Source organism: Nomia melanderi, chromosome 8 (assembly GCF_051020985.1).
Source record: "Nomia melanderi isolate GNS246 chromosome 8, iyNomMela1, whole genome shotgun sequence".
Lineage (NCBI taxonomy): Eukaryota > Metazoa > Arthropoda > Insecta > Hymenoptera > Halictidae > Nomia > Nomia melanderi.
In genome coordinates, this window is record NC_135006.1 from 11,884,703 (window position 1) to 11,912,025 (window position 27,323).

Consider the following 27,323-nt stretch of genomic DNA (forward strand, 5'->3'; position numbering starts at 1 on the left):
CATTGATATTTAACACACCGGTGACCCCCGACCAAATCGAATTACTATAGTCCACTCAATGAAACGACGATTATATGAAAACATTTCTATATTATTAATAATGCTACATAATACAGTGAAATTCAACTAAATCACGTGGAATGGTAATAATGCAACTCGATCGAATTTAATATTATATTTTTTCCATTCTGCGTATTCTCCTCTGTGAAATCGTGCGGCGTTCAACGCGTTAATCAGAAAATAATGAATATCCGTTGAGAAAAATATTCTCGAGTACAAAGGGTTAATAGCTACGGTTCGTTTTCAGTCAACTGACGCCACGTCCAGCTGTACACACGCGCGAGGTGATAAAGAGCGGCGTCGTGACGTCAGTGAAAAAGTGAAGGCGGCCGTTCGAAAAAAAAATGAATCCGTTTCAAGGGGATGCCCTGCCGGCGGGAGGTGGTTAGCTAATGTCGAGTTTGCATCAGTCCAACCGTTGGATCGAGCGATTTCATTTCAACGGTTCGACTAGAAATCGGTCAATGTCTACACCATTCCAGTCTTTATCGAAAAATGCGAACACCTGTGTACACAGCGTATCACCGGCTTAAGTCACCACTTGATTGAGACATTTTAACCTTTGCCGTTGGAAATTAACGCGTCGAATGCCATAGGGGTCACCGGTGACCCTCAACCAAATCGAATTCGCGTAGTTCACTGAATTAAACAAGGATTATTTGAAAACATTTCTACATTACGAATAATGCTACCCGATGCGGTGATACTTAGCTGGATGAACGTGCAATAATAATAACAATTCAATCAGACGATTGAATACCGTATTGTCTCCATTTCACGTATTCTGCTCTATGAAGGATAAAGTTGGCCTATGGTTTCTTTCTCAACTCTGATCGACGCGACTACTTTGTTATTAATAATTTATTGGAAAAAGAGAAAAATCCTAAGCATACGTTATGCCTATATTTTCTTTTAAGTGTAATAGTTGATTACAGAGGAATAATATTTATTTCGAATTCGAATGAACTGAGCAATATATATATTTGTTGAATCATGCTGAAAACATTCACAACGAGTCTCACTTGTTGTTGTAGGTTAACCCCTTGCCTTGTAATAACGCGTCAGACTCGCGATGAAGGTTGTAAACAGAGCTTAACAAATGTAAATATTAGTCAATCGTTGTGAATGCAAATGAATCCTTTTGTTATCAATTATTACAATTTGAAGCAAACACAGGCATAGGATATACTTAAAGTTTGTCTCTTTTGAATAAGTTATTAATGGCGAAGCAGTTGTGTCGATCATAGTTGAAAAAGAAATCGTAAATATTGACGTAAAATAGCTTTGTCCGTCAATTCGAGTGAATTTCTCGTCGAGTTGGTTTTACGAAATATCGTCTTCATCTCATCAGAAAATGTTGAAATATTTCTAGTGAAAAACTTCCGGGTTAATAGCGAAACACGCGACAAGCGTAGTCGCGAAGGAAACGGCACGGCAAGGGGTTCATCCTTGGGAGAGCCGACGTCTGAAGCGGCCGCGTTCGCGCTATCGGCAGAAAGACGCATGCCGGGACGACATTTAAACGACTGTCGTAACCCTGGCGGCGAAATTATCTCGTGAAAATGTGACGAACCGACGGCGATAAGAGTTTTCTTCCTCGATAAGAAAGTAGGTAAGGAGGGGGGCGCGGCAAGGTCACCGGCGAGAGATTCGCGCGCGTTTTATCAGCGAACCCTTGAAAACTGGTCACGGGTATATCGTGACACTTGTGACCAAACAGCAGATTACTTTACTTGTTTATCGAACCCGTGCTCCGTCGAATCGATTCAGGAAATTTTGATGTCCTCACGCGAGCACACGTACCGCCCGTTGCACGAGAGTTGGCACTGTGGTCTCGTCGCTCGGTTTACATCATTTTCTCATCTCACTTTCAATACTAATTTGCTATTCGCCGATAGAATTACAAGGTAACCGATCAAAACTCTAAACAAAGCGCGCGCGACAAGCAACCTTTCTTGCCTTTATATTATCCCAAGTGCCATCTCTCGTGCAACGGGTAGTAATTTACTTCCAACCTTTCGTTATAACGACAGATACATCTCACTCGTGACATTCGTTCTGAAATTGCGGTCACGGTTGAGGCTTGTCGAAGAATTAACCCTTTGAACTCGAAAATTGTCTCGCTGGATATACTCTTCATTTTCTAATGAAATATCGATGGTTTTACGGGTAACATTAATATAAATAATATAGAAATCAGGGGATAGAGCTGTTCTGTTTTAACGTTTCACGGATAATTACGTTAAATGAACTTCGATATTGTACATCGAACTTGATTTCACTGTATCAAACAAAATGGCGACTGCGAGTCGCCTCTCGAGTGCAAAAGGTTGAAAGTCTCGTGTGATTATCGCAACAGATGAATCTTCGATGGATCTTCGACGGAGACACGGTAACTCTTTTATTTTCGTTCGTCTCCACTCCCTTAGATCCTGTCTTCGCGTGGTTCGTCACCTTGACTCCTTTAATTCTGGTTCGGGGCGCGACGGAGGAGGGACGCGTAATTTTGTAACGCACCCGAGGACACGCGCGAGTTCGTCGCGAGACGGCCTCGGCTCGCGACGGATCGGTAACACGATCGAACCGCGTATCGAAACCGATTCGCGCTCATCGAACGAGCTGCTCTTGCGAACGAGCCTTATCTGTTCTATTCCGTTCGTGTAACGTGAAAAATAAGAATATCATCATCTCCCAGAACTGTATCATTCATGCAACAGTTCCTGGAGACTTGAATCTATCGCTCGTTTCACTTCCTCGTGGAATATCCTTGCGATACAATCGATTCCACCCGATAATCATAAAATGGTACCTTGTAATCGATTACAGCTTGCGTTCCGATCAATCTCAACATCTCGCGCCGCGCTTTATACAATTCTGATGAGAACACGTTGCAGAAAATGCAATTTCTCAATAATCGATGAACCGTTGGACTTTTCATGAAGAGACGAAGAAAAAACGGAAAGCAGTAACGATCCTCCTCGCGTGATTTCCGCGAGACTCGCGCGATCCTCCTCGTCGATCCTCCATCCGCGAGTTGATACGCGATACAATTTTACACCTTCCGTTACCTTCGAGGCGAGCCCGGTAAAACGCGAGCGGTTTATTTGCTCGATTTTTTAACGATACTTTCCTCGACGAATACGATCGGCTCGGCTCGGCGAGTTCGCCAAGGCCGCGCGCCTCGCGATCCGACGATTACACGGAACGGGTGTACCAAAGGAAATGCGTACCTTGCATTCCGGAATGCCGTGGTTGACGAGCAAGGCCAGTCCTTTCTCGGACAGCGCCCTTAACAGCTTCGAAGCCACTTGCTTCACGACACCCTTCTGGGGACATCTCTCGGTGCCTGGAAGAGGAAAACGAGACGTGAGCCAGAAGAACAGGCGGGTATAGAGCGTTCTTCGCGAGAAGAGCCGCGGAAAGACACAGAGGCGAAAGGGGTCTCTCGCTAAGGATTTTGTTTATGGCTTTGATCGATCCCTTTGCGCTCGAGAGCCGACTCTCAGTCGCCATTTGATTGAACGCAGGGAAATTGTAAATGAAAAATTCAATGTGAAATGTTGAATGAGGTATTAACACATGACACAGAAATAAAACAACTCTGTTCCATGATTTATGTAAGTTGCAAACAATATTGTTAATATTTCGTCAGGAAATAATGAAAAGAAAATTATAAATGAAAAATTCAATATAAAATGTCGAATGAGGTAGTAACACATGAAACAGAAATAAAACAACTCTGTTGAATTTATGCAAGATATTTCTTTACGTCAGTTGCAAACAATATTGTTAATATTTCGTCAGGAAATAATGAAAAGAAAATTATAAATAAAAAATTCAATACAAAATGTCGAATGAGGTAGTAACATATGAAACAGAAATAAAACAACTCTGTTGAATTTATGCAAGATGTTTCTTTACGTAAGTTGCAAACAATATTGTTAATATTTCGTCAGAAAATAATCAATGTTTGTAATGAAAAATATAGAGGCGACTCTCAGTCTCCATTTGATTGAACGCAACAAAATTATAATATTTCGTCAGAAAATAATGAATATTTGTAATGAAACATATTGTCGAGTGCAAAGGGTTAACGCCAAAGCTACCGAGCAGTTAAACCGACTTCACGGAATTCCTTCATAGAAACTCTAAGAATGTATCTATTCAGACTTTCATTGATTCACTGTTCAGTTTGCGTATTGCCGGATCAAATTCTTTGATAATTCCTCCGAGAAATATCTATCATCTTTTCAACCCTTTGCACTCGAATGTTTTTCACTTGAAATATTCAATACTTTCCAGTTAGACGGAGACAAATAGACGAATCACACATAAATTAGGGAACAAAGCTATTTTCTTTCAATGCCTCAGGCATTGATGCAGTATACAAAGTTATATGGTAACTACAAAAGTTTATAATTTTACTGTATCAAACTATCTGGGAGTCGCCTTTCGAGCGCAAAGGGTTAATCATTGTAGAAAGAAGAAATTGGGAAGGGCCGTTCTGACCCGTCCGGTAGTTTTAGCGTTAAGTGTAACATATTGGCCAATTAATATCGAAAATTAGAGAAAAGACGGAAGCTGACAAATGAGATCCACACTCGTTTCATGGCTCTTCTCGTGAACAGCGTGTAGTTATTTAAAATGAAATCTATTTAGAATTAATTGATGATTTATATATTTATTAATCTCATTTGGGCAGAGTAGGGTAAAAGAGAACGCCTAATAACTCCTCGGCATAGTTTCTAATTGATTACAGACCACTGCACAAGTATCATCTACCGAAACCATTCTTGTTCCGTTTTACCCTACTCTCCTCTACTGATAGATCACTTGATAGGCAGGCTAAGGAATTCGACTGACCGATCAGTTTCACTTCTTCTCGCCCAGTTTTGTTTTATATTTCAACGCGTTCTCCGCCACTGTCGAATTCGAAATGTTATTCGTATGGTATTACACCTTTAACCCTTTCCGGACGAAGATTCCTTGAAATATACGAACCCTCAGCAGATGAAGTTAAATTACATATCGATTGCTTAATTAATAGGAAAACAGCTACGTGCTGATCTCTTGCCGTTTGAGTAATCGAATCGTTTGTTCGCAACTTACTCTTCCAAATATGGAAATTAGATCTCGCCGAAATATCGACATGCGTCCGCAAAGGGTTAAAACAAAATAGAACCAATCGAAGCATTTCACATAAATGTGATATACGTTAATATAGTCGCAGCAACGCTAATCAACAGCGTCACATGCATGCGACGCGCAGTCGCGAATGGGTTAAATGAAAATTAATATCACTGACGCGTAATTGCATGTGTAGCATCGTACTGTATCAGTGGGAATGTTATTCATCGACCAAGATTCAATGCCGTAACGATACTTATTGCTATAAGAGGAATAAAAAGCGAAACGCGGATAAGAGTACAAGAAACGGGTATCCGCATTTTCCTCCTTTTCCCGCGCGATCGGTCGTTCGATTGAAATTAATGTTACGACACTCCGTACGGCGTTTTACGCTCGTCGTATCTGCGGTGACGTGTCCTGCCCAACGACTTCACGACGATAGTACGAAGTCTCTCTCCTCCCGCCCCGAAAATCGATTATTCCATTGAGGGAACACCCATTGATTGATACGTTATCAGCCGGTCATTCCCGAGAAGGCGAAACCGTCTTTTCTCCTCTTCGGTAACGCGATCGAGGAGGGGATCGAGTACCTTTAGTCTTCTCGCGTCTCCTGTTTCGTCGATCTTCGAGTAACTCGATCGTTATCGTGCCTCGAGTCGCATGCAACGATTATTTCGGATGAGAAATCTCGCGAGGCGTTCCAAGTTTTTAACGAAAGTCTTCCAAGTGAAGTTTCCTTCGAGGAGATAACCGGTCCGCGGATTTTTATGCATTCAGGGAAAATTTGGAAATACAGAACTGCACAGAAGGCAGGCGATTCGGTGAATTGTACGAAATATCCATAGTATCTTTTATTCTACAAGATTGTTCGATATTCAAACGAATAGCTTCAATTGTCAGAATGGTACAATGTTCATAAATTAGTACAGTTGCGAAATGACATTTGTACACTGCTAAATTATACTATGCAAAAGCGACGTCGGCAAACCTATAATTTTAACCCTTTGCGGACGAACGCCGGCATCTCGGAGAGATGAAGTGTTCATATTTGGGAGACTAAGTCGCAGAGAAATGATTTAATTACTCTGACAGCAAGAGATCAGCTCGTAGTTTCCTTTTTTCCCTATTAATCGAGTAATCGATATTTAATTTAACTTCATTCGCTGAAGACTTTGTAGATTTCAAAGCATCTTCGTCCGCAAAGGGTTAAACGTACATTTAAGAGAACGTTACACTTCAATTTCAGCGCGACAATAGGAAAGGCTTGAAATTCGAGAAAAATTCTCACAGGTGAGCAGCGTCACGGTGCAAATGAGTAAATATTTGACCGGCACCGACAGTGGAACGTGATCGAACTGTGAACGACCCGGCGTGGACCGGGGACTTAGCTTTTCGCCGATGCGGCCGCTTGCTCCACCGTGGAAACTTTGCTCGGCGTAATGTTATTCAAAGTCGCGGCGGAATAATTCACCAGCTCGATTAATATGCCGAGTCTGTCGAACTTCTCGCGGCCACGTCAGGTAAACGCTCTAACCATTGTCGTTCAAGGATCCGATGAATCAAGGCGCATGCAAATTCGCCGGTGGTCGTTATCCTCGGACTGCTCCATTAAAGATTAGACGATGACCTTATCATCGAGACGCGCGCGCGAATAACAAAAAAAAAGTATGTTCCGACAGGAAGCGCGAATGTAGAGGACGCAGCCGCGTTCTCCTTGTTACTGGAAGATTTAAATCCTTTGCGAACGAGGAGTTTTTGGAATATTCGACACCTTTGGTAGAGGAAATTAAATTTTAAATTTCGAGATATTTATGATTGCATGGAGGGATGTTGAATTGACATTGAGAAATTGAATAGGGAAATATTGAATTGGATTTGAGAAATTGAATGGAGGAATATTGAATTGGAATTGCGAAGTTGAAAGGAGAAATACTGAATTGGAATTGAGAAATTGAATATAGCAATACTGAATTGAAATTGAGAAATTGAATGCAGGAATATTGAATTGAAATTGAAAAATTGAATGGAGGAATATTGAATTGAGATTCAGAAATTGAATGCAGGAATACTGAATTGAAATTGAGAAATAGAATGTAGAAACATTGAATTGAAATTGAGAAATCAAATAGAGAGAAATGTTTGAACAAAAGCGTTCCAGACCACATTCGTTATAAATTGTTTTAATCACTCCAACGTACTATACGTAAATAAGATACATTAAAGTTAAAAGGAAAAATTATCGAGAAAATGACCATATAGCAAGATATTAACACAAAAAAATTATTATTTTGATTACGAAAGATCACTGATAGAAGAAAGTTTTAACAACCTTCCCAGACAATAAGCGAGCAGTTGCTGTGAAACATTATCATCGCCGATAGAATTGTTCGAGATTAATTGTCGGAGATTAATTCAAGCTGTACACAGTGACCTTCAAAAGTGTAGTCTCGACGAGTTAACCCTCCATACAATATCAGAATTCGACAAATAAGAACGATACTGAATCCTTTCAAGCCGAAATCGAATATTATTTTTCTACTATCAGTTGTAACGCTTCAGAGGAAACGTAGACGTAAAATAATCGTGAAATGTTTTTCTTCTTCCAACGAATTATGAAATGATTCTGACGAGCACGATTGTGGAAGAAATCGAACAACGATCCGCATTTGTTAATGCCTCGCGGGAATACCGATACTAAGCGGTAAAAACATCTGCGATTGCGCCAGAAGGAAAAACAATAAATCCCGAGAAAGCGAGGGATCGCAATAAAAAAGAAAAACAAATTTCGAAACTGTTCAGTACGTCTAGCCACCGCGCGATACATGATCCCGCGGGTCGATTAAACGCTTTCGATTAATGCCAGCCGTCCGATAAAGCATTAAGTTAACGATCGCCGAGACTCCACTCGTTCGCTGGCAGCTGCGAGATATCTCGTAGCCTGCGCTACAAGTTTCGATTAATTCATATTTTCCACGAAAGTCAATTTTCACCCTAAACAACTAAACTCAAATCAGTCTGACACTATAACTAAACATTCTAACTAACTAAACTTCTATTTATTTGAAACAGAGTAGCAAAACATAAGATATATGTTATTAGTATTTAATCAAAAATTAAAAATACGTTCGAAAGTAACGTATGCAGTCTTGGCGTTAATTCAAATTCGCAAAAGTGGCGAAGGCAGACAATTCAGATGAATGTTTAGTAATCTAGGATCAAGAACAAGAAAATGAGTAACAATAGACAATAATTAATTGTGTATAATAAATGAAGAAATAACTTTTTCTTTGAAATCAATTTTCGGCAGCCAGGGCAAGACGTTCTTAACCCCTGAGCCGCACAATGACGAGTGAGACTCGCGATGAAGATTTCTAGACTAATTCAACGACAATCAATATTTTTCATTTCCCACGGATCAAAGCAAACTGTTTCGCTACCAATGTATCATCTTCAAATGAAATTTCCGCTTCAAGTGGAATGGAGGATTTTGCTTTCCTTCGAAATTGTCGATAGTCGAATATTACACGAGCTCGGTAAACAGTACGTCAAGGGGTTAATTTCCTCGGCAGCGAGCGGGTTAACGCGCTGGATCAACGAGGTGGCTGCAAAAGAGACCGATTTGACGCAACATCGCGATCAACCACGTCCCGTGGAAGATTTTCCGCGGCCCCGACGGAACATCCACGATTTCCCTGACTCTCGCTCTCCGTTTGATAGAACGCCTTCTAAGAACGGTGATGTATCGTGCAATTTGACGTCATTAAGAGAGTTTCTCGTGAGAGAGTCCTTGTCGATCGCGGCTTTTGCAATATTGGCCCGTTGCCCGGCCGGCGACGCCACTTATCTTCGAGGACGTAGAAACTCGAAGAGGAAATCCCCTCGTCGTCTTTCTCCTTCGTTCCTGCCCCTTTGGCATTAGAGAGGCCGCAGAAATAGCGAGAGCAAGCGTGTTCAGTGGGTGGCGCGCGCGCGAGCGGTTGCAGTACGCTCGCCGTGGGACTCGTTTAATTGGTTCCTGAAATGGTATACTCGGCGAACGCGGGTCACGAAGGGTTCCCTTCTCCATGTAGATTTACACCTTTACAGAATCGTAATTATTAATAGCCTCGGAGTAAGAATCGTTCGAAGATCTCCGATAAATTCGTCGTTGCGAGGCGGTCGCGATGGGGTGGATCCTCGAGGTTGATTCCTATGGCTTGGATCGGTCGATCGAAGCAACTAAAGCCAAGATCAAATGTATTCGATTTCATTTGCGAACCGTAACCTTTGTTTTCATGATTAAATCCGGAAACGCGATTCAGCGGAGGGTAGTAAGGTTTTCATGTCATTAAACGTTCCTAGCGTTCTATGAGAATTAACCCCTTGCCATGGAGTAACGCGCGAGACGCGTGACGAATATTTTATATAGAATCTAAGGAACATAAATATTATAATTCTCTTCAATTCAAATAAAATATTCTTTGTTATCGATTATATTGTAGGCGAACGTAGACATAGAATATTCATAGAATTTTTCTCTTTTCGATAGGTTATTGAAATTATTAAGGTTATCAAACGTAAATCATAGGACAAGTTAAAAAGAATCCAATGGAAGATTGTTTCGTTTTGTAAAGGCTTGTTCATCGATGATCGTTTTCTTGACGAACTTAGCGAAGATTTCTTTCCGGGACACGTTAAATTCGGCCCGACGAGTATCACGGGGCCGTCGCGAGTCTTTTATCCCGTATCTTTCACCGGGTGTCGGCGGAGAAGTGAAATCAGCTTCTCACGATCGAAAAAGTCGCGAGAAAGCACTCGTCGCCACGTGTCGCGGTAACACGATGCCCGGCCGTGGATTAAGAAGACGACGCACGGAGGAACGAGTGCACTCGCTGTGCGCCGATCGCGATAGCGCGACGCTATCAAACGCATCCGGCGAAAAATGAGAACGTGCCTCGCGATTCGACGTTCGCGCCGATGCTGGTTCTATTCCATTGTGGGAAACTAATCAGATAACAAGACAACGTGGATCGAGGAGCGCCGAGCGGACAACAAGAGGTACACGATAGGAAACCGATGAGAACTCGTGGAACACAGTCGATCGTTAACGGAAAAAATGCGCATTAGATAAACATTCGATTAGCTCGATGCAATTCGCGCGCGGTTACCGAGTACAGGAATCGCTGATACACGGAATCGAACGATTACGATAGAATTCGCGGCGTTTCCAACGACTCTAGCCGCGTCCGCTGCTCCCGCGGGGACGCGAGCGAGCGCGATATCGAAATAATCATCCGGTAACGCGATCTCTATTAATAAATTACCACGGAAACGTGGCGTTCGGTTATCGTTTCTACGTTGCATGATGCATTCGCGAGCGACCGAGGTACCATTTCGTGTCATTCTGTGGCCGAAGTACGGTAGAACCACGATTAACCCATTTAATCGGCTGACTAATGAACTGGCTGCACGATGGCTCGGGAAGACATTTCTCGAAGTGTGTTTGTGCAATTCGATTGTATACGCCATGAGGTATAATTTAACAATTCGAATGACTGATCTTTCAAAATTGTGACTTGGTTAATCAAGATCTCAGTGACTTTCTAGAACAACTGACGTGTCAGTTTTGAAAATAACTTTTCAAACACTGAAGCCGTATTGCTTCCTTAGCGTCGATTAACGGAAGTAATTTTGCAAACGTAATGCTCGAGTACTCAAAGTACCGATTTCGAAACCCGAGCTCTTTTGGACTTGAATACTTGAAATGATCAGTTACGCGGCTGAGTGATAAAGCAAGTAATCCTTAAGTGGCACTCGCGCCGTTGAATAATGCTGCGTCGAACCCGTGATTTGCGTAATTAAGTTTTCGAGTAAAGGATGCACTAATCCCCGCAATTAGTTACATAAGAATTTAAGATCATTCAATCACGCTAACTCCGTTCCTTGAATAAACGTGGCGTCTGGAATTCTTGTGTAATAAAAGTACCATTCGAATGGAATGACTTCGCAAATTTTCGATTGAAAATATTTACTAACAGCCGAAGCGGCGTGAGCTAAGTTAGCAAACACTGATTCAACGGTCTCGGTTGACTTACATTAGTACGGAAAGTTTCCCCGCGGACGATGATATCGGTGAAAATGGAAGGCGAACGCGGAATAACGAAGCAAACGGTCCCGTTTAATGCGACCCGGAGTTAACGCGCAGCTTCTGTCGAATAAAAAATGAGGTTCATCGCGTCGTAACGGCTTGTTCCAAGAATAACAAGCGGATAAACAATCCTGCGTTTTTTCAACGACTCGTACTTTATTTCTTGCGCAACTTCGAGAGTCGCGAAACTAAACACAACCTTGATTTTTATACGCGACAACGGTGTAGGACCGCTTAACCTTCTAAATCATTTTCTCCCGAGAAATGCTTACTGGTTCTTCTGAGTCAGAAAATAAAAATAGAAACATTACTCTATAAATGTAACAAATTTTCAATATTTTTATGAAACCCTTAATTCCAACGTTTGATTGATTTTACTGTTTCTTCTCGATCAGACAATAAAAACAGAAACGTTACTCCATAAGTATAACGAATTCTCAATACCTTTATGAAATCCATAATTCGAATGTTTGATATCGTCAAACCGGAACGCGCGAAAATAGAAATCCGGAAAATAGCCACGTGCGGCCGCCGACAGTTCGGTCAGTTAATTAGTCGATACCGGGAAAATTCACGCGATCGTTCGTGGATTAATGTCGCGGAAGGCGAAGGTCTTTCGTCACACGGCATGAATCGTTCCGTCGTTAATCGCGAATGTGTCGGAACACGTGATCGAGCAACAGTAAATCTAACCGATGGAAATCTAACGTAAATACGCGCGACTCACGGTGAATTTTCCCGTTCCCCGCCCGCTCGAGCCCTCCTCCACTCTCTGTTCACGTGAAGAAGCACGCCGCAAACCTGTGACACGAGCTGCGGTGGCACAATTGTTTCGCAAACTTTCGACGATAAACTGTCCTTCCTACTTTGCCAGCGATCCGACTTATCGCCGAGCGCTGGATAATTTACGACGAACCGGTGAAACGTATTGTCTCTATGGGCAGCCGCCGCGACGAAGTTATTAGAAGCGATACCGTGATACTCGAACTGGTTTACAAGCGAATCAAACGCCTTATCTCGCGATTTATCTTGCCTCTCGTCGCGATAACGCTTCGCGGAGCGAAATCCCGAAAGTACAATTGTTCTCGAGTCTCTCTTTCATCTCGCTTGTATTAATCATTGCGGGCACGTAGAAAAATAACGGCATGGAAATAAGTCAGGAAGTTTCTAAAATATCCAAAAGGGGAACCTTGTAAATATTCAAGGGAAAAGAACGTATTTATCACTGATGCTTAACGACTGTCACAAAATATGCATATCAGCGCCAGCCTTAAACTTCGTTGACATTTTCCGTCGCCGTATTCGTCCACGTGAACTCTAATTTATGTCGAGAACATGCCCATTATTTCGTGGAATCGACAGTAAATGACATATGAAAAGATACCGCCGCATGGTAACAGCGCACTCGATCGTTATACGCCGGGCGAAAGTATCGGTGTGACTGCCGCTGCCAGGAGAAACTAGCGAAAATTTTCTCCTGGTCGCTTGTGCACCCTAGAAACTTGGATTCAGATCGATACGCGATCAATGATGCCGTGGATCGCTGTTTTCTACGATATTCGAATAGTATAGGATAAGTGTGATGTCGAAGACCTCTTTGGTCTCGTGATACACAGTCTCGAGTCGATGACCGATAAATGTTGTCGAATGACTTGCTCCCCCAGACAATGTTCAGATACACTCAAATATAGTTCGGACCACATTCGGACTGAACGAAGTTCTTTTATTTCGCGTGAAATTAGGAAAAAGGGCGATCTCCGCGAAACGACCTTCGCTCGAGCCCCGTATTTACGGGTCTGTTTCATCCAATCACTATTAACGTCCATTTTTTTCCGACTGATTTCCGTCACGATTATTTTATCATTATCGTCGATCCATTCCACATTCACTTTGTCTCATGACTCAATCAATTTTCGTAACGTATGGCACAGATTACGTGCTCACTCGAATACGTTATGCAAAAGTGGCTTGTTCACATTGGTAACGAGGAGCTCAAACATCTGATAATAAAGGGAATCGGACGGGGAATGAATCGAAGACTTCCCGTTTGGAAAATACGAATCAATAGAGACTGATGATTCTTCCTGGTCTGGTGATTCGCTGTAAGCGGCAACAATCGTTTCGGCGGAATATCTTCGCTAATGAGTGCAATAACGAACGTACGGATAAAACGAAAAGAAGAATTCACGAGTGAATAATGTTCGTAGGAACACCGACTTTCTCCAAATTAGATAAAGCAATATTACAGTCTATTGGGTTGAACGGAACGCTCGTATCGTTTCGCGCCGCGAGATGATTCTGGGCTTCGACCGCGAAAACGGAACGAACTCTGCATTCAACCGAACGCTCATTGAAATATGAAACATCGGCGTGGAAGGATGTATTATGCATGAAACCGGAATGGTTCTTCGACTCTAATTACGATAACCGTGACAATTAGACAATAGTTAACGTGCTTACCTAGCAACGGGAATAATATCCGCTCTCCGAAACGCGCGGTAACAAGGATGAAAGTGTATTCGGAGATTACAATCTACATCATTCTACTGCTAATAATTTAACAGCGCACAAATGAATCGCGAGTGGAAACTGCTAACATCGCACGAGGAACAACTTTTTTTATGATGCCTTTACTTCGACGCGCACTTCACGATAGAAAATTAACGACCGTACGTACACGGTGTCAAAGAAATTTCCATCGCGCTGCCTTGGATGAATAATCGCCGTGCGCCGGGTCGGAACGTGACAAGAGTCAGTCAAACGAATGCTTTTTTTTTCGCCGAGAATCATTCCCCCGGAAGCGACGAGGACGGCCATTTTACCTATTTCATCGGGCATTGAACTCCACTCGAAGTCCGCTCAACTGTGAACCTAATTTACACGAACGATCAAACAATTTTCTATTAACTGAACATTTGTCCGTCAATGAAGAAATTCCGAGTTGCGATTCTTCGCGAATATGGAACGGTATTTACACAGGAATAAGAGTAACCGCGTCGAAGTAATAACGCGACACGAGGCAATCAATACGCGCGTGATTATAATTGTTAAGTAAACGTCGATGTTATTCGTAGATACACTTACCATTCGGATAATTCACCGAGGCTGTTTCCAGCCTCGGAGTCACGTGAACGCGCGGAGTTTTGCGAGCAACTGTACATAACCCATATTTTCGAAATCGTCTCGACCGCAGTGTTTCCCATTGCCGGTCGGACGCGCGCGCCGCCATGTTGTTTCGCAACGGCCGCGCTCGGCAAATCGGTCACCGTTCGTCGGGATTTCAATGGCGTTATCGTGGCTGCACGCGAAACGAGCCAAGAAGTCTGGGGAGATTACGTTCGACCTCGTTTTTTCCGCGATTCACGAGTTTTCATGGTCAGTGCCTCGCGGCGATTCGTTGTCGCTGTCGGAACCTTTGCACTCGCTGCGCCGAGATCGAAACGAGTCAGCGAATTGGCGCTAAACAATCCCGATGGAATCTCGCGTCGATGAACCGCGATCAACGCGTTCAACGCGGACCTCATTTTGCATTGTTTTCCATTTGGACAATGAGTGAATGAGAAATGTATGCTTGTACGCATGCAAAAGGAAAAGTTTTCCTATGGAATGCTTGAATGAAATCCTGAAAACTCGTGGAAAATATCGAAATTCTGGAATTTAACGAAATTTCTTGATGTCGTGTGATTTATAAAATATTCTTCCTCGTATTTGAGATTGTCGATCACTCGCGAATGTCGGTCCATAGACGCCAAAGCCGCGATCAACGTGTCGAGCGTTACGCGACTCGCATCGAAAACTTTCCTCCGCAGGCGGGCGACGTCGGGCGAAATGTTTCGCAAACGACGCGTCAACCTTTTTTCATTCAGTTTTTTTCCTTACCGCAAACCACATCGAAACGAAAATATTAACGCCCACGGAATAACCGGAGTCCCGGATAAGAATTGTTTTTACGATGACGCGCGATATGCGCTGGAGGTTTCGTAACGGCCGAACATTAACGGTTAGAACTCGCGCGTGTATGCAAATCTCCGCGCGTTTACGGGCGATTTTAGAAACCGCGAGAGAGCCGAACATAAATTTTCCTGATCCGCCTGAAAGTTCCGGGACCCGAAGCATGAGTAAATAAGTTTCGTTATCGGGGCCCGAGTCGAGGCGGAATAAAAGCCAACGCACAGTGGCAGTCAGGGCTTGGGCTGCTCCCGATTCGATCAAATATTCAGTTGCCCAGAATCCATGTGTTCACACTATGAACCTCTGTCCGATCTGATTCTATTTTTGTTCATCGAAAATAATAAGCAAAGAATTTTGAGCGGCTCAATAGTACATCTTGCTTAACCATTTTAGTGCCGAACAACGATATATCGTCGTTAGCAACACTCCTGATAAGTGCCAACGACGATATATCGTTGCGCATGCGATGGCGCCTTACTGTTCGCATCGCGAGAGAACTCTGTTTCAAAATAAATTCATAAAACGTTATAAATGGTCGAATTCCTCTTTAACCTTATGCGAGATGCTACGAATCGGAAAAATTGCTTACGAGTTTAACTTCCCATTATATTCCACGATGATTAGTACCAAGACTGTATACACTAGAGCGAATATATGCCATAGAAATAATTTTGTAGTTACTTTTACAAGTAACTTTGTAACAAATAATTGAAAATGCAATATTTATGCTTTATGCTGCGTGTCCTATATCAAACTAAGCCCAAACCATGATTCTTTTTACGTACAAATACTGTTCACACAGGAAAACCAATTCTACCATGTGTTCTGATGACTTTGAACGAATATCATTAGCATGCTTTTCAATAAACGTTAAAATACAATTGACATTAATTTACTCTCCCTTTATTTCGTAACGTGATCCTTTTCGAATTTTGTAGATATCATTATCACCTCATTTTACCAATTTTCTTTCAAGCCTTACTAAATTACATCAAATTGCTCCGGTATTCTTCGTTTAGGCACAATTCATTCGGTCGCATTAAGGGGGTTAAACCCGCAGGACCGCGATTAAGGACCGACATTGTTGCGCGGCTGTGGCGAACCGATACTTGCGCAAGCACGAATTTTGCAACCGGCCGTCGGTTGCCGACGCTGCCTACGTGTTTTCTCCGGATGCCGATCTCCTTCGACGTCTCCGAGCGCTGTGCGCATTCCGGGCGCCTCCATGACGATCGCGTCACGGGGATTAACCATCGGTTTCACACGTAGGACCATGCGGTTGCACGGTTCCAGTAAGAGTTATTATAGCGCGCCGAGAGAGAAATGCGACTGTGATATTCGGAGATACGAATTTGGGACGGTCCACCGTGCGTCAACGCGAGAGCGACTGATGACTTCGAGCCTGTGGGTCCGAGAGAAAGTCTTCGAAAAACTGATCACCGTTGGGTAAGCATCAATAAAAAAAAGACGAGGAAAAAACTTGCTGAAGATTGCCTAAATTCGATGCTTTCCAAGATGGCGGGCTCTTAACACTCTTTTTTCATCTTTTAGAAACGACAGAATAAAGTGTAGAATAAATTTTCATAAATTTAACGTTAAGGGAATATTGGGAATGTCGTGTATTCGATATATCTTAACACATTGTACACCGGCTAAATCTCAGCTACTAGAAATGCAAGCGTCGGTGACTATATCGATACATTTTTAAATATCAAACCGAAATTTGTAACTTACGAAGAAGAAAAAGGGAATTCGATTTTGTACCATTACTTTGGGCTTGTGTTATACATATCTGAAATGTTACGTGAACGTCGGATCAGCAATTAAACGATAAATTGAAAATCTCGAATTATCGCATGCCCGCGAACGTGTTAACGTTAAACAGTAAACATGAATAAAAGTTGCAAAAACCTCAAAAAAAAGACACTTATCAGCGTGTCCCGGTGTTCGCTGCACACGTCACGTGTCGTAACTCAAATCTCTCGCTACCGTCATTCAAATCGGGCCGCATTAAAAATATCTTTGCCCGTTTAGGGGGCCACGGATGTCAACGCGAAAACAGTAACTAGATATAAAATTGGCTAAAAGAGAAATTATTCGTTCGATAAGGTATCATGTTTACGAATTGGCCTGGCCGATAATTAGAAATGTGTTTACGACACCGCGGGCGTCGTGTCGAACGCGATCGCTGCGTACTGTTACGTGAAAACCACGCCAGCCCCCGAGCCACTGTCACCGGAAATGCGCCTGTTAGGTGGAAATGAGAATGAGGTAGCGTGTCGCCAGAGGTGGCTATTCGGTGACGGAGTGGCGTGTTATTATTAACCGGTACCGCGGTGCCCGTTTCCATGGCTTGCGATGGGCTTTCGAAGCGATCCGACCAGTCCCGTGGACAGAAAATATCTTTGAATTCAGAAATCGTTGAAATAACAACGGGACGCGCACGTGGGAGGGGAGCAAGCGAGCTTCGGCGAAAAACGTTTTGAAACACGAGTCACGGTATTTTTCCCGTTACGGACACGAGACCATCGACCGAATTCTTTCGCGATGATTGGAGTAGAACAATTAGACGGCCGCTGGAATTGTTTTGTAGGGTTACGTTCTATATTCCCTATGCACTGCAAGTCTTAATATCAATGTACTTCGAACAGAACACGTTGATTAACCTATTGCCGCACACTTTTAGTTTTAAAGTCGTGCCCATGAACGCACTTTCTTTTAATCGCTTTGTTCTCACTTGTTTAGGTCACGAAAAATCGTGTACGAAATCCACTTACATGTTATCTAGACTGTTAGGTCATTTTTGTACAATGGATTACTGAAGAATAAATAAATCAATACGTACTAATAATGTTTCTCTTTTTATTGACACGTCGACTGCCACGAGAACCTTCAGAGTTTTATGTATCGCTTATTCTTTGATAGCAAAGATAAAGAGGAACAGTTGCTTATTATTTGAAACACTTACGTTACACTGTTATCTGGTAATCTGCGCTATGAAATATTTTCATTCGACATTAGTTATTTGGTAAATTATCATTACTGCCAAGTAATTTAGAAGCTGCGGTCTTCGGTCACCGATGTGGCAGTTAACGTGTTGACGCCAAAAAATAGACGGCTATAGCCGTCGTTTGCTGTAGCGGCGTAAGATTTTGTATACGGGTTAAGAGTATCTCAGCCATGTTATAATTCTACGTTCAGCAAGTCCTGCAATTTTACCGGTAAGAGGAAATCTATCTTCGAACAATGGTTCCCTGTGTCATTTCAATGCACGCTCCAAGACTACTGCGACTATACTATGAGTCTGTTAAAGATAGGGATGTCGCTACACTCGCATTATTGCTTGGAAATTATGGATGATAAACGTTTCTTGGAAGAATTGACAACGTGCGCTGGATACACGTGAAATCGCATGAGGATTCGTTTTCCCTGAAAATCGCTGATGCATCCAACGATCAATTTTAATGTCACGCTGACGTAACGTGCAAGCGGAAAAGTCCGCAGTCAAAGGCTTATCCTAGAAGTCCGTACGAGCGTTCGTTTGTCGCGTTGTTGGATATCACGACCACGGCGGAGAGGCACGTGTAAAGGCGTGCACGCGCCTGCGCGACACGGAACGGACTGTACGGCATACAACGCGAAAAGTGAACGGCGTCGGGAACGTTTTTTTTTTTACATTTGTCCCCACCTTGCGAAAAAATGCAATCGACACGAGTGAAGCTCGAGGATGGAACGAAGTCCTCCATTGTCTGACATACACGGATATCGTGGCGAAGAGACCGCGGTGCCACGTCCGTGAACTTAATACATGTGAACGGTGAAAAAGAGGCGCGTGTTTTCGATCTCCTTGACTTCTCGGGAACGGAGTTGTACACTTGCGAAGGGCAACCGCGATAACGGAAAAACGGTTATCGGCGTTTGTGTCGGCTAGTGACGTAATAGAAATTTTTGAAAATGTAAAGGACACGGTTAATTTCAATAATGGATACATAAGCTTGAGATACTGTCTCGGCAAATGACGTTACTTTTGTCGCGATAGAAATAAGGAAAATGTAAAGGATACGGTTAATTTCAATTATGGACACAAGCCAGAGATATTGTGTCGACGAATGACGCTACCTTTGTTGTGATAAAAATAAGAAAAATGTAAAGAATACGGTTAATTTCAATTATGGACACAAGCCAGAGATATTGTGTCGACAAATGACGTTACTTTTGTCGCGATAGAAATAAGGAAAATGTAAATGATACGGTTAATTTCAATTATGGACACCTAAGATCGAGTATTGTACAGTCAAATTTGTTTTGCTGGTCTCATGATTTGTAGGTTAGGCTTAACGCTTGATCTGACCGTTGTCGTAGAACGGTGACCCTTATTGCTATCGTTCTGTCAGGTATTTTTGGAAGAGGCATAGGATTTCAGACTCATTCTAAACTTAGAAACCGTTTTCCTGTCGGAGGAGTCTTTCCGTGAATCATTGCGAGTCAACATTGACTCTCCTCGATTTCACGGAAATAAGGTAGGGTAGTACCTTCGAAGGTGTGACGCAAATCAGATTTTACAATTATATAATTCCCGATAAACGGCGTACGGGAAGTTGCGAAACCGCTTGGAAGGAAGTGATTCGAAGAACGTTGGACGTCGGTTATGACAAGTTCCAACCGTTAATAGCCCGAACCGCGATAGTTAAACCGGTCGAAGAACATGCAACGAAACAAAGAAGGGCGTTGACATGTGACTAACTTCGAAAAAATGTCTGACGAAAGATACGTATTTTCAAACGCAGATATAGGTTAGAAGCGCATAGTCAGTTTCACTTGACGAGACTTCCGGTATGCGCTACTACAATGTGGCTGATTATCATCTCAATTGAATTACAATCGAAGCAACAGGTGGTATAAAGTTACGAGTTAGCTACTACTGCTAGACAATGTCATACGTAGGTCTTTTTTTCGTTAAATTTCCATTGGAAATATAAAGTGTAACTTATTATAAATTACAATCTCGTCTTACACCTCAATACAGTTACGACGCTTCACAAATGAAACCAATAACAGTGCGCATATGTTGTCTTTCAACACCTTGTATATTATTCACTTTCGCTGCTGAGCTCGTGTAGCATTCTACTCTCGACAATTTAGAAGAAATGCAACAAAATTATTTCTTCTACTTTAACAATATTTCTACCGACTTTTAAATTAACTTAAAATTCTTTTCTCGGTTCAATCATTCGTCCTCGATTGAATGTTCGACATTCCCTGTAGTTAACTTCATAAAATATTAGAAATCAGATAATAAATTACTTTAGAAAATAGTTAAGATAAAATTTCAGAAGACGTCGTTCAACACCTTCGGTAGAAATCGCGTTAAGTGGAAATTTCATCTGAAGATAAATTGATAATAGCAAAACAGTTCTCTCCTTTGATCCCTGGGAAGTGAACACTGACTTTTGCTCAATTAATCTAGAAATCTTCATCGCTCGTCATCGTACGAGGTTGAATTCTCCTTTCCACTTGTATCCAGTCCCGGTTTCGCTCGAGCAACTGACACAAAGAAACATTCAACAAGTGGTTATTGGCCAAGGAAAGCAAGAGCGTGCCAACGTTCATATATCAGTACGAAATGATACAGCGTACGGCACAAAGGGGGTACCGTCGATGACTAACGGGATTCCGCGCTGTAATCGCAATTAAGTCGCATTAACGATTTACATAATCGATGACTAAACGCCACGGCCGCGTTGATTGCTGTGCGTATCCGTGCGCCGATCGTGGTCTCGATCCGCGAAAACTGCTTTCAAAAGTGGCGAAGTCTCTTTTGGCCAGTAGTGGCAGCGTTGCCCTGTTCACGAGTCGTGTGGTCGTTGGCCTGTCGCCCAGACTCGAAATGTACTCGCCGGCGCTCGCTGGCGAACAGGCCAGACAGAGACGGGAGGAACCGTTGAACCGGACCGAACGGGAGAAAAAACGAAACGAGAAACAGAGATACGTTTCACGGGCTCGTCGGACCGTAGATTGAAACGCGCCGGACTTTTCGCTTGTATCGCACACGCCAATCCATTATTCTCGGTGGCATTCACTGCGACCGTTTAAATCATTATCCAACACAGAGCCCCGGGCACAAAGACACGCGAGACCGTACGCGTTCGACTTATTGCACGCGACTATATACAGTCACGGTGAAAATGGTTGTAAATACTGTGCCCGGTACTACCCCCGCAAAAATTACTTGGGCGCGCACTAAAACTGGAATCTTGCATTGCAAGTAGATTAACCCTTTGCACTCGAGAGGCGGCTCTCACTCACCGCACTGATTTCACACTGCGAAACTATAAAATTTGATATCTAACACGTTGAATATATGTTATAATTCTCTGCTCTTGAAACACTAATTTCTGCGATCTATATACAAACATCTTTTAAGAACGACTGAATAAAGTATAGAACAAATCTTCATAAATTTAACGTTAAGGGAATATTGGGAATGACGTCGATATTCGACATATCTGAACACATTATACGCCGGCTAAATTTCAGCTACTAGAAACGCAAGCGTCGGTGACTATACATGGTTGTGAAAATGGTTGTAAATACTGTGCCCGGTACTACCCCCGCAAAAATTACTTGGGCGCGCACTAAAACTGGAATCTTGCATTGCAAGTAGATTAACCCTTTGCACTCGAGAAGTGATTCTCACTCAACACTGATTTCACACTGCGAAACTATGAAATTTGATATTTAACACGTTGAATGCCATGGGAGTCACCGGCGACCCCCAAATCGAATTACTATGGTTCATTTCAATCGAACGACGATTATTTGACAACATTTATGTATTATAAACAATGCTTCGGAACGCGGTGACATCGAGCAAGCTCAGCGTGCAAGAATAATAACGCATTTCAATTAAATGATTTAATACTATATTTTTCTCATTTTGTGTATTTTGCTCTATGAAATCGAGCGGCGTTTAACGTGTTAATGTTATACCTTATATAACGCATCAATTTGAGAATTGAGATTCGATTTCATACGGTAAACCTATAATATTTGATATTTAATATTATAACTTGTGTAGCGCATCGATTCGAGAAATATTGAAATGAAGCAGCTTTGTTTCTTAATTTACGTACGATTTCTCGAAATATCGTATTTATCTCATCAGAAAATATTCAAATATTTCTAGTGAAAAACTTCCGAGTGCAAAGGGTTTAAGTTTCGTACAGTGCGTCAATACGTTACATATTTCTATAAAATAGCTTTGTTTCTTCATTTACGTACGCTTTCTTATTAGTTCGTTTCAAATAATGTTCATGTTTCATCGGAAAGTGTCGAATGATTCTAGTGAAAAGCTTCCGAGTGCAAAGGGTTGAATATTGAATAAAATATCTTCGTTTCTCAGTTTATGCGTTATTTCTCGATAAGTTTCAAACATGTTGTCTATGTCTCATCAGAAAACATTGAGGATTTCTAGTGAGAAACTTTCTAGTGCGAAAGGTTAACAATACCCTGTCAGTCAACATGATCGGTTGCTTTTTTGTTCCACAATTATTGACACCTTCGACGCATTGAATTTTCGAAATGATTTTGAAAATAGTTTTACCGGAACACTATGACAAAGAAACAGAAAGTAATTTGTTACAATTTTTATAGATATTACATGTTAATCGTATCGAGTGCTTGACAATTCCAGTGCTGAAGACATAGAATAAAATATTCTTTCCAATTCTGATTTTCGGTGCCCTGTAAGTGAATAAAAATCAAATTTTCGATTGGCTCGGTAGGTCTCAGTTACACCGCTCGAAATCGATGACTTCAAGAGCATCAGTGTTCGCTACCGTGCTAGTCAAATGGGCCTCCCGCGCAATGTACACTATTTGCAAGCCGAAAATCGTCAATATTATGTTGCACAACAAGATCGTTGCACGCGCGTCAGTGTGTTTTATCAATATTAGCGATCCGCCGGTTTGTTTGCGCGCGCGCGTGCGTGCTGCGTGCCATCTTGATCAGCGAGTATTTCAACTCCTCGGGGATTGGCTTCTATTTACGTTTTTATTAAGCGGGTTTCTATCGAAATTCACCGTGTTTCACCGCCGACAAACGGGAATGATAAATAAACATATATCGCGTGTCTAAACTGCAATCGCACGTTATTTGAATAGCATAAAAGAAAGTTGATCCGGTCTCTCTCGACTGTGTTAACACGTTGACTGCCACGGAAAACGTCAGCGTTTTATGTATCGCTTATTCTTTTGAAGCAGAAATAAAAAGGAATAATTATCAATTATTTGGTACACAATTATGATGTTACACTATGGTCCAGTTAAAGATTTCCGTTCGACGCCAGTTATCTTACGAATTGTAATTCTTTTCGAGTAATTTAAAAGCTCCGGTCATCGGTGACCACCGTGGCAGTCAACGTGTTAACACATTGCGTACCGGTTAATTTTTAGAAAACTGAATTGTGCGGATAATATCCATAGAAAAACTCAGATATCATATTTTTATGTAATACATTTTAAATAGATAATCAAATTAAATTTTATATTTGTTCAATACTGTGGTAATTAGCGAAATTGCATAGCTAAGTGTCTTTATATAAAAACGAGATCCCTCGTTACCGGTACGCAACGTGTTAACACGTTTTCTAATTCGAATCGTTTCTTCCGGACAACAGTCTATACGTATACACGATCCTCCTTGCGCAATTACCATTAATTAATTAAAATAAGAATGGGAAGAAATAGATTGACACTTGGATCATCCGAAAGAGTGGGGGACTGCAATTTGCGCAAGCCGCATTGCTAAAAACATGTTCGAATCGGTTCGACAAATGTCACGTTCCTTTTTTATTCCACGGTTGACGATCACTGTCCTACGTAAATCGAGTAGGGCGCCTAAGGGAGGGGCCCTTCTTTGTGAGAGACGGGCTCTGACCTCAACGGATCGCCGGGCCTGAGGTAGGCGCCTCCGACTGTGAAACGAAGCTTGTTGCCGCTGGTCTGCGTGTCTGTCTGGCCAGTTGCCTGGCCTCGTTGCCAAGCAACCGCAACAGCGTCACCCTCTCGATCTTTAAAATTCCGTCACAGTTCGGATCGTGGTTCATATGTTCTCAATCGGCGGATCGAAAATCCTCTTCTACGATATTCGAGAACTATCGATCCTTAACCGTTTGAGTGTTAAACTACTTTTGTGGGTATTTACCAAAAATGAGGAAGTGATTTGGTGTGTGTGCAAAAAAATTAATAAGAGCAGTTGACTAATTAGATCACAAATATTCTGTTATTACAAAATATATCAAAAAATAACATTTATTCAAATAAATTTATTTTGATTTATTTCTTGAGAAACATAGTAAGAAAATTATAATTGATACTGATAAACGGAAGCGCTGTCGCGCTCTCCGCAATTTTGGCACAGCACAAGAGTGCTATAGCGTTCCTCAGCACTCAAACGGTTAACCCTCTATAAGCCCGTGTGACTTTGAAGTCACACATCAATAGACTGGGTTGAATTGATTTATTTAATTTTTCATTGCAAAATGACGAATCACATTACACGATTAATCAACTAAAACTCTTATACACGCAGGCGTTTACGTTCAACATTGTAACTTCGAAGTTACAAAATATATTCGTTTTAATAAAACTATTAAAACTATTGAGTACATTTTTAATTCGCGTGTATGTGTTGATGTTTATTAATTTCATACTGCGTAAATTTTGTTATCACGAAACAAAATTCGGCTCATAGAGGGTTAACACGTTCGCTACCAGCCTCACATACTTGTGACGGTAGTAATCCTATATTTTACATAATGAAAATGACATGAATCCTATAGATATCGTTATTAGAAATGATAAACTACGACATTATATTTAGGAACTCAATGACTCGGTTCAGTTTCATTTTTCTAACATTTTGTTTAGATTTATTGGATTGAAGAAGGTGTAATTGAGGAGACGTGTTAACACGTTGACTACCACGGGAATTTCTAGCGTTTCGAATGGTAGTACTTATTCTTTAATGACAAAGGCAAATGATATTGAAAATAATAATGACTACTGCAATATTAAATCGTTAATATTACGCTATGATCTAGCTACTTATGTTACTAAATATTTTTATTTAAAATCAAGTTTTTTTATTGTAATTGTTCTTCGGCAATTTGGAAGCACCGGTCATCGGTGATCACCGTGGCAATCAACGTGTTAACCCCTTGCTTTATAATATCGTGTCAGACACGTTGCGAAGATTTTTAATATGATTTAACAAACATAAATGTCATTAAGTTGTATTAAGTTCAAACGAAACATTATTGTCATTGTTAGCAATTTGTACGGTTTATACTAAATTTAGACATAGAAAGAGCATGGAATGTTTTCTTTCAGTAAACTTTAATATTATTAACATTAGAACTACCGTACCAGTCAAATGACTAATTTCATATTTCTCGTTTCGTCATTGTTGATACCTTAAAAGCATAGAATATTCCATTGTTAAAATAATCTATTGTTACAATTTTTATAGGGATTGCATGTCAGTTGTATTAAATAAACGCAGTACGATATTAAGGTGCCTACACTTGACTCTACAATAAATTTCTAAAAAGCTCTTCGTTTCTCAATGAGAATTCATTTTCGGTCTTGATTAGGTCGCTTTTGCAATGAAATAAAATCGAATAAACGCGGTATACATGATATTAAGGTGGTTATACTTGACTCTACAATAAATTTCTAAAAAGTCCATCGTTTTTCAATGAGAATTCATTTTCGGTCTAAACGGAAAATTCAGCGTGGGTCGTATACGCTGCACGCGACACGGGACGTATTGATTCCATGTGATGTGCGCATAGAAAAACGAAAGGTAAATGTAAACGAACATGAAAACACCCTTCGGTCAAAAAGGATAGGATCACGTTTCCCACGCGATAACCGCGCAAGTTAAAAATACGCGGCAAAGAGCAACGGTTTTTGATCCCTCGCGTGCTTGCATGCGCGCGCGCGCGCACACGTATATTTAGAAAGCGTCGCTAATAATTCACTAACGCGCGAACTCGGTCGTTACGATAAAGCCAAAGTTCACGATTTCATCCTGTTGGCATTTAACGGTCACAAAAACCTGTTCGACTTACCGCGCCGACGTGACCGCGAGTTGCTCGTTCGTTATTTGAAATTCAACCTTTTTTTTCCCCCCCGCGTACCGATCAGCGATGCAATGTAACCGTGAACTTTCCGCGCAGAATCATATTGAGCCATTCAAGCGTTCATCTAACTTCGACACGCTGTCGTATCTGCGTCACCACGTGTGCGTGTGTTTCGTACGCGTGTGCACGGTCCAGTTTCGACAAACGTCGCGATCTGATTGTAACAAATTTCGTAACGTTGACTTCTGACCGGTATCACGATCGTTTCGCGGTTGACAGTTAAACCCACGTCGCGTTGCGAACTGTTTCCCGCGTTGTACTATCATTTACATTTCAAACATTGGAAACTGCACAAGAATAAGATATCTTATAATTATCGGAGCGAAACTTCACGTACTCCATTTACATGTATACTGAATGAGATGAAATTGAATTTTAACCCCCTATTTATGACTTTGAAGTCACGTCAATATACTAGGTTGAATTGATTTATTTAATTTTTCATTGCAAAATTATGGGTGACATTAAATAATCAACGTAATTGTAACTTCAAAGTTACAAAATATATTCTAATAAAATCATTAAAGCTATTGAATACATCGTTAATTCGTGTTCATATTTTAATATTTATTAATTTCACTGCATAAATGTTCTTATAATCACGAAACCAAATTTCCATAGAGGGTTAACCTGAATACATTCAATTTATTCAATTCTTCTTAACCATTTCGAATTTCTTTTTGAAATTCACATTCCAGCTACGCTACCAGACTATTCTACAACTCATTCAATCTATAGTCTGGACGAAAACGATACCTTAAGGTACCTGTATGACATAAAGGGCCGACGAACAAGGGCGCATGCTCCTCGAGGACCGTTAACAAAGCGTCGAGTAAAGGAGAATGGGGAAAA

The 27,323-nt window shown here is 41.5% G+C and overlaps 2 protein-coding genes across 9 annotated transcripts in view; one reads left to right on the plus strand and one right to left on the minus strand.

The window, feature by feature from the left end:
• Window positions 1–27,323, minus strand: part of LOC116427466 (uncharacterized) — a 38,675-nt gene that overhangs the window by 9,254 nt on the left and 2,098 nt on the right. For all 8 annotated transcript variants that reach the window (XM_031977860.2, XM_031977859.2, XM_031977861.2 and 5 more), the window contains one exon: window positions 3,291–3,406. In XM_031977860.2, the coding sequence (XP_031833720.1) occupies window positions 3,291–3,406 (116 nt within the window). The remainder of the gene's footprint in view (window positions 1–3,290; window positions 3,407–27,323) is intronic.
• LOC143174758 (uncharacterized) overlaps window positions 16,544–27,323 on the plus strand; it is a 124,175-nt gene continuing 113,395 nt past the window's right edge. Inside the window, exon 1 of the mRNA XM_076369626.1 lies at window positions 16,544–16,711. The gene's annotated coding sequence lies outside the window, so the exon portion shown is untranslated. The remainder of the gene's footprint in view (window positions 16,712–27,323) is intronic.